The 13,833-nt window shown below is 36.8% G+C and overlaps 1 protein-coding gene across 11 annotated transcripts in view; it reads left to right on the top strand.

Annotated features, from left to right (window-relative positions):
* Positions 1 to 13,833, top strand: part of RBM46 (RNA binding motif protein 46) — a 125,702-nt gene that overhangs the window by 44,004 nt on the left and 67,865 nt on the right. For 4 of the 11 annotated variants that reach the window (XR_008296069.1, XR_008296070.1, XM_053216825.1 and 1 more), the window contains one exon: positions 2,853 to 3,004. The exons of 2 other annotated variants lie outside the window; for them this stretch is intronic. Coding sequence is in view for 3 of the 9 variants with exons in the window: in XM_053216825.1 (XP_053072800.1) it covers positions 2,853 to 2,863 (11 nt within the window). In the remaining 6 variants the exon portion in view is untranslated. Of the gene's footprint in view, positions 1 to 2,852; positions 3,005 to 3,963; positions 4,868 to 13,833 lie in introns of those variants that run through there. 5 more of the 11 variants (XM_027067778.2, XM_015080658.3, XR_008296071.1 and 2 more) reach the window with 4 other exon arrangements.

Below are 13,833 nucleotides of genomic sequence, written 5' to 3'. Positions count from 1 at the left end.
AATGTGCCGCCAGTCTCTGCACTTGCTCCCGTGTCAGTGGCACAACAGTTACTAACTATTCACTTTCCTGCTCATTCTAGACTCAGCTTCCAAATCATTTGGAATTTGGGATCCTTTTAGCCATACTACTTGATTAGAATTGGCACGTAAGGCTAAGCCTATATGCTAGTCTTTATATAGATCAAAGTTACTCTGTGAAAATGTTTATATTCATTCAAGATATAAATACAGAATTCTAGAGGATTTGATCAAAATGCTATCTCTATATTAGAGCAAGTTATTCTCACACATTTTTTTCTTTTGTAAAAGGGCCTTTTCTTCAAATGAAATTATTAGATAACATGTAGCACATAAAACAAGGGAATGCAGAGCTGTGTGGGTTGAAATGCAAGTGTCAGGCTGGGCAGGTGCAAGCTGCAGCCAGGTAGCTTAGCGCACCATCTACTATATTTCTGTTCCCCTAGCCATGACAACCTCTTGATATACTTTCCTCAAGACTGCCAGAGTGAAAAAGTTTGGTCAAGTAGAGTAGTTTCCTAGGAATTAGGAGGCCTAATTTTTAACTTGTTTTTCTTCAACACTGGGAATATTGAACAGTCACTTAATCAACCGTCTTTTGTCTGTATCATTTTTCAGTGAAAAGAGGTGGTTGGAATTAGAGGCTACTGAAGACTCAACCGATCCCTGGTTTATGATATTGAATTAGAGAATTTGATTAGTTAAAAACTTTATTAATAATAATCAACACTAGAAAGTCAAAGCAATAAAAATGAACAAAAGGCTTGGATACATATCTTACTAAAGAACATATTCAAATGGGCACTGAATACATTATTAATCACAAGGGAAATCCAAATTAAAACCAAAATGAGATACCATTTCACATTACTGGAATAGTTCTGATTAAAAACTCTAGCAATAAATACCAAATGTTGGTGAAGATGTGGGGCAGCCCGAGCTCTCATAGTTTACTGGTGTGAATGTAAAATGGTCACACCATGGAGAATGGTGCAGCAGTATCTATTTGCCCTATGATCCAATAATTTTAATTCCAGTTATTTACCCAAAATAAATGAAAACATATATCCACAAAAAGAATTGTGGAAGAATGCTCATAGTAGCTTTATTCGTAATAGAGTTTAGAAACAGCTCAAATATTTATCTGTCAACAGGTAAATGGATAAAAAACATGGTATATACATACAACAGTACTGATGAACAATAAAAAAGGAATAAACTACTGACATACATGGCATACATGGATGAATCTTAGAAATTATATTGAGAGAAAGAAGCTGGACATAAAAAGAACTTAAAAAATACATTTTATGTGAAGTTTAAGGATAGGCAAATCTAAGCTATAGTGAGAAATCAGAAAGTGGTTGCCTCCAACAGAAGGGCTGTTGATTGAAAGGGAGCACAGGGAGCTTCTGGATTGGTGGCTATGTGTTAGATCTTGTTTTAGGTATTGTTTGCGTAAGTTTATACAATTATCAAAACTCGTTGAAATGAACACATAGGATGTATGCATTTTATTGTATGTAAATTGTACGTTAATTTAAAAAGAATATTAAGACAGTTGAGTAATTCTGAGTATAAAACTCATATCATTCCCTTCAGAAAGGGAAAGGGGAGTGTAGATCCCAGTCTGAGGCAGAAACAGTGGGATTGAAGAGCTAAGGATGTTCATTGGGAAACAAAACCAGGGATGGGCAAGTTAAGTATGTGGTAGGAATTTTGACTCACTTATTAATTTGTTATTTTATAAAAGTCAGTGATTCTTTCTGATTTTTATTTTCTGTGATATATATTGTGTGTTAGAGCTAAGGAAAACATGACTTATCTAGGTTTATGTCACTAGTTACTATTTGATAATGTGTTTTCTAATCACCCAGATGTGTTTTTCTGAATATGTTTAGATTCTTATATTGCAATAAAATTTATTTTTGAAATGCTTGTAAAATCTTAACAAACATTGAAGCTTTCATTTCTTAAGCTTTGTAGTATCAGGGGGAAATTTTTTTTTCTTGGTTTATCCTATATGAATAAAGTCTTCAAAATCAACATTTAATTTTGTACTTTAGTCTCTTTAGAAATGTGAGAAGACCACAGCTGATTAGTGTGTTTTTACCTAGGAGACCATTAGGAATGCCCATTTTCAGACCTAGGTACTATGCCAGTAGCCAGTTGCCTGGCTGTCTTCTTTGTGAAATGATTTCCTGAAGATACCTCTTTTATTTATATTTCAGTGAATAGGCTGCATTAACTGTTGCATGGATGTCAGCCCCAAGTGAAAGTAATTTCTCTGAAAACTACATTTTCCCTGAGAAGTCTAACAGTTAAAAGATCTGTTTTTCTAAATCATATTGTCTGTGACTGCATTGTTAAAAATTGAAAGAGCTAGTTGTATTGTTGATACATGGCTAATAAGGAATTGACTATATTTGTGTAATAATCTTTAGGAGGAGAGAATCAGAACTTTTTTTTTAAGCAATTGAGTTATAGGAGCATTAAGGTTTCTGTCAATACTAAATACCATACCCTTCAGGCAAAGTGGATCCTTTAAGAGAAGAAAAATAATTCTGTGATACCTACTTATCCTACTTTGGATATTAGAAAAGCAAATGGTATCAGAGTAATTCTTTATCCAATTTCAAAATGCTGAAAGTATTTTGAACTGGATATTTTTAATGTATTTTTCTTCTCGGAACAGACTGCTTTTATTAGTCTTATGGGTACCATTAATAAAAAATAAAAAGATTATAAAATTAATAAAGTTAGAGTTTTATGGTGCTAGAAATTAAACCTATCTTTAACTGATTTTTGTTTTTTCCATTTTTTTTCTTAACTAGGTCCTTACTGATGTTGCTTGAGCTTACTCTCCTGCAGTCGGTCTCATTCCTGTTGGCTAAATATTAAGTCCCATGACAACATTCAGTTAATGCTCAGTGTTTTAGGCCTCATCTATAATACCAGGAAAATATAGAAAAAAACCTTATTTGTACATTGGATTACCTAATTCCTTTTCTTTCCTTCCTAGAAACACCATGACTTTTATAAATAATCATTTTATAGTCATTGTCAGACCCTTGGCTTCTACTACCCTAAAGAACATAGTTGAGTTTTTGGAAAGTACAGGATTTACCAATTTGGTCTTTAATATTCATAAACATATATAAACATTATAATTAATGAAGCAGGAAATTATTGGTGCATAAGATGAATGTTTATTGTGGAATAGTAATATTTCAAATATAATTGGTTTTTAAAAAAATAATTCGGTTTTAATTTTTGGGTTTTTCTATACTATAAGTTGATAATGGTTTCTTGAAGTTAATTTTATAAACATGATACATTTTATTGTTTTATGGTACAAGTAGGAACTCTAATGTTAAATTGGTGTATTGAGTTATACAAACGTTTATATTAGTATTTAAATAATGAAATATTGGTCAGTTAGTTTACACCAAATGTTTTTGCAGTCCAGGGGAGAATGCTTCGTCTGGTTTGATGCCTAATACAGTTTCAAGAAAAAATAAGCAAATATGAATTTGCTGTTTTTTATCTTTTCTCCATGGACTACCCCTTAGCATCAGAACCAAATTTAAAAGGAGCTTCATTGTGGAGCAAGAGAAATCAGAGGTTCTCTTTTTTTTTTTCTGTGATCAAAAAGACACAAAGCTTATAATTGAAAGATATGTAAGAAAAAGATATCCAAGAATGCATTCTAGTAATATCTCTGAAGCGCTGAGTCAGTGAAAGAAACGTAATACTGGCTGATAAAACTATCAGAACTTGCAATGCAGTGAATGCTCAGTCTTTACCAGCAAAATAGTATTAGTAGGATTTCGGATGTTAGGACATTATGTTAAACTGTGATTATAGTTTTAACGCTTTGTCTCTTTGAATTAAATTTGTATCCATAAAGATGTGCAGCATAATTGTTCATGTATTTATTTACAGACTACAATTTCCGTCGCAGCTCAATAAATAGTCTTTCCCCTGTTAGTGCTACCCTCTCTTCTGCGACTCCCAGCGTGCTTCCTTATACTTCAAGGCCTTATTCTTATCCAAGCTATCCCTTGTCACCAACAATATCACTTGCTAATGGCAGCCATGTTGGACAGCGACTATATATCTCCAATCAGGCCTCATTCTTCTGAAGAAGATATTGTAAACATGAGTATGAAAGTTTCTTTGTAAAGCATGCAAACTAAAATACTTTAGTTTCATTTTAGAATCGGGTTTACACATTTGGTTTTAAAATGATAAATATATATTTATTTCAACATAGGAAACATCAACCGTAATTCTGAATAACCTACAGTTCTAGAACTTATAAAAATGTTAAGTTTAAAAAGTTATTCAGTGGTTACCCTTGATAAAGGTATAGCAAACTACTATTCTTTTTAAACTTTTGGGATTTTAAATACTTCTAATTCCTGAGTGGGAAATAGAACCCAGTAGTTTATGTTAAATTTTTGCATAATAATTTTGCTAAATGGCATTTCACAAATATTTAAGCACTTGCAGAGAATGGTTATACTAGATTTGATTACCAAGGATCACTATCTATATTAGAGATTATAAGACTTGTATAACCAGAAGCATCTAACTATTATGTAGAAAGTAATGAAGGGACAAAAGATTAAGATGCAAATTTTATGCAGTACCAAGAAAAAGCAGTATACCATTGTGGTCCTTGAAAACAACTATAAATATTTTAGTTAATTATTTGTTATAGTAATAAATTATAATTTTGCTGTTAATGTATTTCAGGGTTTTATAGTTATGCTTCTTTTGTTTTTGACATTCACTATATAGTTGTTTGAATAATAAGTGTTAATGGTTTTTTAATGTTGAAATCATGTGTTGTTTAATTTTTGTACTTGAATTCAAATTCTTTGACATTAAATATGTGATGCTTCTAATATGCATGTGTTTTATTTTTGTTTATTAGTAAGCACAAAAAAATTAGCTCTCACAATCACTTTGAGCTTTTCATGGGACCAAAGCAAAGGATGTTGGGTACAGAAGATTGTTAGTTTGGTGAAACACAGTAACCAAAATCGTTTTCGGGAGCCAATAGAAATATTTTGTTGGTAAAACCAGTGAAGTTTCCTTCTTTTACTTAATTAATACTTAATGAATCTGGTCATTTTGAGAGTTTAATGGTTTGGTAAGGTATATTTATAATGAGTTTCTTTTCAAAAAATTTTTTTTAATGTTTATTATTTATCTTAGAGAGAGAGAGTGTGGGAGCAGGGGAGGGGCAGAGAGAGAGAGAGAGACATACAGAATCTGAAGTGGGCTCCAGGCTCCTAGTTGTCAGCACAGATCCCAACGTGGGGCTCAAATCCATGGACCATGACATCATGACCTGAACTAAAGTCAGACACTTAACCAACTGAGTCACCCAGGTGCCCCTATAATGAATTTCTAATGATGGTTTACATAATTGAAAATGAAATAAAATTTTTTCTGCTCTTAGATACCAACTGTTAACTCTGTTGATTAACTCATTCTATAGCTGCAGAGGACATGGAATTTGCATACACAGAATATGAAATAGTTGTAGATAATTTCTTCTACTAGCTTAAAGTTTCTAGCAGAAGTTATATGGAAGGTTGCCTGGGTGGCTCAGTCCGTTAAGCGACCAACTCTTGATTTTGGCTCAGGTCATGATTTCGTGGTTCATGAGTTTGAGGCCCGCTGTTGGGCTCTGTGCTGACAGTGTGGACCCTGCTTGGGATTCTCTGTCTCCTTCTCTCCCTGCCCCTCCCCTGCTCACTCCCTCTCACTCTCTCAAATAAGTAAACATTTAAAAAAAATAAAGAGGTTATGTGGAGAGTAAATTACAGTTGACCCTTGAATAGCACAGATTTGAACTGGGCAGATTTACTTACACAAGGATTTTTTATACAGTACAGTACTGTAAATGTATTTTCTCTTCCTTATGATTTTTTTCTTTCCTCTAGCTTACTTTAGTGTAAGAATATAGTGTATAATACATGTAATACATGTGTGTTAGTAGACTTTATATTACTGGTAAGGCTTCAGATAACAGTAGGCTCTTAGTTAAGTTTTGAGGGAGTCAAAGCTTATATGTGGAGTTTCAACTATGTGTGTGTTGGGGGGGGGTGGTTGGCACTCCTAACCTCCCATGTTTTTCAGGGGTCAACTTTAGTCTCATTTTTCTCACACTCTGTATAGAAGGCTCATTCCATATAACCATATGCAATACTTTCCAGGTTATTGCTTTAGATTTTCTAATTTAAATGAACATAGATACTAAACCAAAATTAATTTTTTTTCCTGACATAACTGTGAATTGCGTAGATTTTGCAACTTAATTACATGATTTACAGGCTCATATCACTCCTTCAGCAAACATGGAATGTTTATTCAGTCAGCTACTGTGCTAATATCCTTGGGATACAGAGGTTACTCAGACTCCAAGCCAGAATAAACACATTACTATAGTTTTTCATAGAAATGTTTGTAGTGGTCCAAATCATCATAATACAAGATCCCACATTTTCATTAAAACACACACACACACACACACACACACACACACACACACACACACACAGGCAATTGAGAAAGCTTACAAACCACATAGTGTATATGGAGACCCATAGTAATATGGAAAATATGTAAGCTTTGGCTTATTTCTGCCAAGTACCAGTTCTTTGAACTTGGGCACAGTTTATTGATCTGTCTGGGTCATACTCTTCCATTTCTGAAATGGTGATCTGTACGTTATAATGTTAAAAGTAAAACATCTGACAAATAGAAGGCACTCAAAAATGGGAGGTGATATTATTTGGATATAATTATATACATCATATACTATTAATTTCAGTGTTTCATCTCTTCTCCCTTCAAGCAGAAATCTAGAAAGTCAGTACATTCATGTCAAACACTCCATTTATATATTATAAATGAGCAATTGATTTTGTTCAGACTTCATATGAAATTTCATTTAGCTTGTGAACATAGCTGCTAATTATTTCCTGCTTTAATTCTTATAGGTTGTATAAGGCCTTTGATTCAAATAAGGGCTTCCTGAGTTCGTAGACCACAAGCTGTTATTGATAAACCTCTTAGCTATTTGATATAGCTCATTGGTCACGGAAACAGTAATAAAGACAGTCCTTTATCACATTATCTGTGCAAGGGACCATGGCTGAGAAGTAGGTCCTATTATATAGCCATGATCCATTTTGCATAAAATCCCTTGTAAACAGATCAAAAGGTTATGCAGAAAGTTTAGCCTTATTCACTAGTTTAATTCTTTTACAATGGTTACATTGGGAAAGATTTTTCTAACTATGACTCAAAATCTAGTAACCATTCCCGAAAAGATTGATAAGTCCAATTTAAAAAGTCTGCATGGCAAGAAAGTACCATTCGTCAAAAGACAAATGATAAATGTGAATAAGAATTGCAAGTAATCTTCACAAAAGGCTAATCTCTAATATTTCTAAATATCAAAAAGAGAAGATATGGAAAAATGGATAAAATGTATGAATAGGCAGAGAACAGGTGGCACTTACATGTATAAAAAGATGCTTTATCTCAGAAGTGCAAACTAGAAGTTCAGATTTGCAGAAATTCAAAGGTTTGATAAAGTTTTGTAAGATTTTAAAGAAACAAGCATTCTTATACATTACCACTGGAATTATAAATTGGTATAATTCATATAAAGAGAATTTGGCAGCTATTGTCCAAAATTACAAACACTTCAGTCTTTTGACCCAGCAGTCCTAATTCTGGAATATACTTGCATGTGTGTGCAAAATGATATATGTAAAAAGGTGATTCATTGAAACATTTTTTGTAGCCCAAATACCCATCATTAGGGGACTGATAAAATAATACACTGGTGCATATTAAGAAATTGTACAAAAGAGAGTAAGGACACTTTTATTCCTAATATAGAAAGAGACAATGTTAAGTGAAAAAGAGCAAGTTTCAGAAATATGTGTAATATAATATGTTGTATTTTGGGTATAGAAGAAGAAAACATTTGCGTGTGCTTATATTTGCATACCAAACAGTGGAAGGGTATACGAAAAACTAAGTGATTATGAGAAAGCAGATAAGATCACACTTTAAAAGTTCCCTTTACCCCAGACACAATGTGATTATCCGTTTGTCTATCTACCTACCGATCAGTTATCTTAATTTTTTTAAGTTTATTTATTTATTTTGAGAGAGAGAAAGCACAAGTCAGGGAGGGGCAGAGAGAGGGGGAGAGAATCCCAAGCAGGCTTTGCACTGTCAGCTCAGAGCCTGATGTGGGGCTTGAACCCATGAACTGTGAGATCATGACCTGAGCCTAAGTCGTACACTTAACCAACTGATCCACCCAGGCGCCCCTCATCTTTTTTTAAAGTGAAAAGACATACAACTTCTCAGAACCAAAATGAAGATCTCTAGTGAACTATAATCTGAACACAAATACATTAGGAAAAGCTACAATGATCAGTGATAAGAAGTTCGGTTTTGAGAGGCGCCTGGATGGCTCAGTCAGTTAAGCGTCTGATTCAGCTCAGGTCATGAACTCACAGTTTATGGGTTCGAGCCCCTCGTCGGGCTCTGTGCTGACAGCTTGGAGCCTGGAGCCTGTTTTCGGATTCTGTCTCCCTCTCTATCTGCCCCTACCCTGCTTGCGCCCTCTGTCTCTCAAAAATGAATAAATGTTAAAGTTCGAAGAAGTTGGGTTTTGAGTAGGGATCCATGACAAAACAAACCCAGGTGGTAAATGCAACAATACAAGCAGCTATGCACTTCACTGCTTTTGACTCAATGGGTCCAGTGCATTTAAAATACATCACTAATTGTGTATGACGCATACTGAAGAAGACCCCTGGGATTTGGAACAAAGCCAGGTTCTCTGAGATGAATAATTTGCCTTTTGAGAAACACCCATTAGCTAATGATTAGGCCTTAATACAGACTACTGTGAACTGGGTTATTGATCACCAAACTCATAAGGTTGCACATGTCCAGTCACACTGCTGTTAAGTAGAAATGGTGTATGACAGTCGCAAGTATTCTTATTGCCATGCTGCCATCCCTTAATCTCTTGTAACATGGAGGGTTTCTAAAATCAATTGCTTATGGGGAAAAAAAATTGGAACCCAGTATTCTAAGGATAATGGAAGTCTCCTACATCCAAATCTCTTTATGCATCCTCTAGAAACTATCCGGAACAGTAACAAAAGCAAATAAGACCACACACAACGTGATCCATACTTTCAGCATAACTAGAGAATACTACAGTTTCCAATGTTGATGTAAATAAAAATACATATGGGCATCAAATTCCAGGAGAGTTATTTTTTGAGCTGTTGCAACCCTTTACGGAGAGCAAGAGGTGTGTTGAGGTACCTGGAAAACTACAAGAAAATAGGGATAGAGGGCCTCTGGGTGAAGTAGCCGGAAACCCACCCCAACTGTGAAACTGCCGAAAAAACAAACTCTGGTATGTCCACGCAAGCCTTGGAAAGGCAGTTTGTTCATTTCTCCAATATGTCATAGGAATAGATGATAAAGTAAGGTAGACGAACATAAAGTTTTAAAAGGTATTTATATAAGCAAAGCGTCTCTCCGCATTTAAACATTCTTCATGATGATCTTTTATGCCGTGATACCGACCTTCCAAAACCAGCAATAGAAGCCATTCTCAGGAAGAATAGCAGTAGTGCTCTTACCAAGTGCTACTGGGCACTGGTGTCACTTCTCATCTGTCATTGGACTGAGTTCATCTTGAAGATCTCATGTACTCAATATGCAGACCCCTTATATTCATTCATTCTGCAGCAATGTATTTTATGCCTACTTATTCCTGTTGTAATTAGTGTTGGGTTTACAATGATGAGCGTACATTTGTCCCTCTTCTCTTGGAGCTCATCTCATTGGTCCCTCATCTCTTGGAGGACCGAGAAGCCAATATATAAACGCTCTCTCTAGGTCAAACTTCTAGATTGCTTGGTAACAGAGATATTACTGAGAACCCTAAGTGTCCACACCAATATCCAGTCCTCAATAAATTAGGTGAACACGATTGCACAAAATCCTAGACGGCACAGACGTTAAGGTAAAACACTTCAGCTCTGAGTTGGTAACTAGGTACTCATTTACAAAAGCGCTCTGTAAGATGTTCTTCAACTGTAAGTAGTGCTTAAAAGGAAACCTTCGGAGAACATTGGAGAGAGGAATGTAAACCAAACTGTCATCTACTGAAGGATGTTTGGCCCTTGAATTGAATGCCTAGGGCATCTTACGCCAATTCCAATTGAGAGCATCTACTCTCTGGCCTTTTAAGTTCCCCAATATAGGCACCGAAATAGTACATAGTGATTAATGATGTTAGGTGTCACATAAATAATTCTGGATAATCTGGTGTGTGAACGAGGAAAAATTATTCTCTAGGCAGAGGAGGACGTGGTGTGCCAGTTAGAAAAGTAACATGTGAAGATGGCATTGTGAGGCCGCAGAGCGCATGCAGGGAATTAGAAATTTAGAGTGTTGGAGGGTAAACGGCAGGACTGGCAGAGGGACAAGAGCTAGGAGGGACTCTGGCATAAGTCTGGGGAGGAAGGTAGCTGTCAGGTCATGAAGGGCCTTGTGAGCCATTTAGAGGAGCTTGTGCTTTATTCTGTAGCTCACGGGAAACCAGGTACCAAACAGCCTGCAACTGACAGAAGACTTCGCATCTCAGAAAGGCAGTTTAGAAGACGAGTTGGTGGTGGTCGAGGCCTTGAAAAAGCCTGGTTAGGAAGCCATGCCAGTAATCCAGGTGATAGGTGACAGCAGCCTGGGCTGTGTATGACATGGCAGTTGAGCCGGAAGGAAGAGGATGTACTTAGAAGATAACTTGGGAAGTGACTGGATGTAGAAGTTGAGGAAGAGGGAAGAATCCAGGGGAAGTTTTTCTTTTCTCACTTGTAAGATCAGGTGGTATCCTGGGTACGATATTCCTGGCAATTGGCTTCACGTATGTTCTTCTTTATTCTCTCCTGTATCGTAAAAGGATGGAGGCTAGCAACTACGTTTTCCAGGATCCTTCGCACCTATGGTTCTGGACTTGATTAAGATTCTGCTCATGAAGTGGGGGGGGGGGGGGGGCAGCGCCTGAGTGGCTCAGTCGTTTAAGCATCCGACTCTTGATTGGGGCTCAGGTCATGATCTCATGGTTTGTGAGTTTGAGTGTCATGTCGGGCTCTCCCTTGACAACCTGGAGCCTGCTTGCAATTCTCTCTACCTCTCTGTGTGCCCCTCCTCCACTTGTGCGCTCTCTCTCTCTCTCTCTCTCTCTCTCTCTCAAAATAAATAAAGAGATTCTGCTCAAGAGATGGACTCACATGAGCTTTGGAATTTGGAAGTGAGGTAGAGGCTGTCTTCCTACTGTTGTGCTTGCTGGTGAGAAAAGTTGGATAGATGTGTGTGCTGTGAGTAGCAGATGCCCCTGTAGGTATCAGCTTTGCAGGGGGCAGGTAGTTTTGGCGGCAGCAGCTGAGGTAAGAGTATCACCAGCACCTACCTGATGTGTGAATTGTGGCTAAGCAGTGTCACTTCGAAATCTAAACTGGCCGCTGGTGGGCTCCTGGCTTAGGGCTCTGTCCAGCAATTTTTGCAAGCACTCAGTTTCCTGTATTCAATCCTTTTCTGCTTGAAATATCTAGAATGGTTTCTGTTTCCCTCACTGTCTTTGGGGTGGGACGGCCATCTCTACCCAATTGTTGGTTACCTTTACCACTCACTGAGTATCTGAAATTGTGAACATTTTTGTGAAAAAGTGAACTCTAAGTTTGAAACCTGTGTAGTTCAATGTAGATGAAGTATCACATATATCTAGGCAAAATGCTTAAAAAGCTGGAAAAGAAATACCATTAGATCCTTACCTCACATGAATAATGAAAACAAAAAACCCCGAGGGAGGAACAAATAAAATGTTTAAAGCTGAATACATAAACATGTGTACTCCGAGATGGGAGAATAGTCCCAGGCAGAAAATGAGCCTCGAATTGTCAGAGCATTATAGGAAACAGTCCAAGCTATTTCACCTTCTCAGCCATCTCCTTAGATATTCTTGCTCTGTAACAATCAGAGAAGCCACAGCTTATTCTCCAGACCAGAGAAAGAGGAAGCTTCCTGCTTCATTCTTCTTTTTGCTTGAGGTCTGGGAAGGAGAACACAATGAGCGTTTCCTCTTCACCTAGATTTGTTGAAATTTATACAAAATACTGCACTTCAGTGGCCATTTTCTCCAAATTGCCTTTTCTCAGGCACCTTTTTCAGGGCAGTTTTTTCTCCTCAGCAGATGTCATGATCTATTTCAGGATGTATCTTTCTATCACAGCTTGTGAAATTACCTAAGTTTTCCTGCTGGGGGCAGCATCCTACAGTTTATGAAGAGAAGAAAAATGAAAATCTGCAATATCATAGCAACCTGGCTTAGTAAAAATGCGAGTGCTTTTTGAAAATAAAAAAAGTTTCACATGTGTTTGCTTGATTCCTAGTCTATATTTCTTGGGTGAAGGATAACTATATCCTCATATATATTTTTTTTTAATAAAAAAGGACTTTAAAAGAATATGTGCTATCTTAAGTCAATCTTAGTTTATTGCACACACAGTGTTTGGATGTCTAAAAGCATAACTGACCACCTACTATAATTTGTTTATATGAAGAAGTGGAGAGAGCTATCAGGACAGAGGAAAAGGTTGAAGGAATAAATGTGATATTCAAGGAGTGTAATAGGGATCACCTTCCTCATGCATTTGCATCAGTGAAAACTTATTTATTGACTGCCTCTCATGTGTGAGGCATTGTGCTAGGTGCCAGAGATACAGAAGCAAAAAATACAGTGTTTTTTGCTTCAAGTTTAAAGAGAAAAAAAAATTAACGTTTGGTAATAAAGTATTTTAAAGATTTCTTTCGGGGTGCCCGGGGGGCTCAGTTGGTTGAGCGTCTGACTCTTGATTTTGGCTCAGGTCATGATCCCAGGGCTGTGGGAACCAGCCCTGCATTGGCTCATGCTGACCCTGGAGCCCGCTTGAGATTCTCTGTCTCTGTCTCTCTCTCTGTCTCTGTGTTCCTCTCTTTCTCTCCCTCTGCCCCTCTCCCCTGCTCTCACACTCTCTCTCTATAAAAAGGAAAAATGTATTAAAAAATAAAGACTTCTTCAATATAATTTTTGAAATATTTGTTTTCGAGAGAGCGAGGTTGGGCACATCATTGGCATGTCACTTTATCTTTGGTCCTCGAGAAGAGAAGTCACTTTTACTCTCTTCATATTTTATCTGGTCCTCTACCACCAAATGGCAGCACCAGGAGGCCTTTGCCAGCTTGCTTTGACCTTCCTGTATCATTTGAGGCCATTTCTTAGAAAGATTTACTTGTGTGTGATTTACAAAGGGTCTTCACACCTATTTTTTTTTAAATCCTCCTTCAGACCCTGTGATGTTAGCAGTACAATGAAGCTGAACTACAGTGAGATGAAGTGAATTTATAAGGCTCTTCTTTTCCTCCTCAAACCCCAGAATGTTACCAAATGTCTTCTTAATATTTAGACCTTCTTTTTCTTCATACTATCCCTCTAGATATCCTGTGGCTAACGAAAACTCAACGCATCTGTAATCCAACTAACCACGTCTCTTAGTTCCTAAAATACTGATTCTCTTACTGCCATCAGTCACATAGTCTTCTCCTTGTACGTCCAGATATATCGTGCTTTATTTCTGGCCTGTTCAGCTGCCACTGCCATTCCTCAGAGCCTGAACTAAGTTGTTGTTGTCTGTCTGGACCATTACAGTA

Source organism: Acinonyx jubatus, chromosome B1 (genome assembly GCF_027475565.1).
Source record: "Acinonyx jubatus isolate Ajub_Pintada_27869175 chromosome B1, VMU_Ajub_asm_v1.0, whole genome shotgun sequence".
In the NCBI taxonomy this organism is placed as follows: domain Eukaryota; kingdom Metazoa; phylum Chordata; class Mammalia; order Carnivora; family Felidae; genus Acinonyx; species Acinonyx jubatus.
The sequence above is the reverse complement of the archived record's forward strand: the minus strand, read 5'-3'. Positions and strand labels throughout refer to the sequence as shown.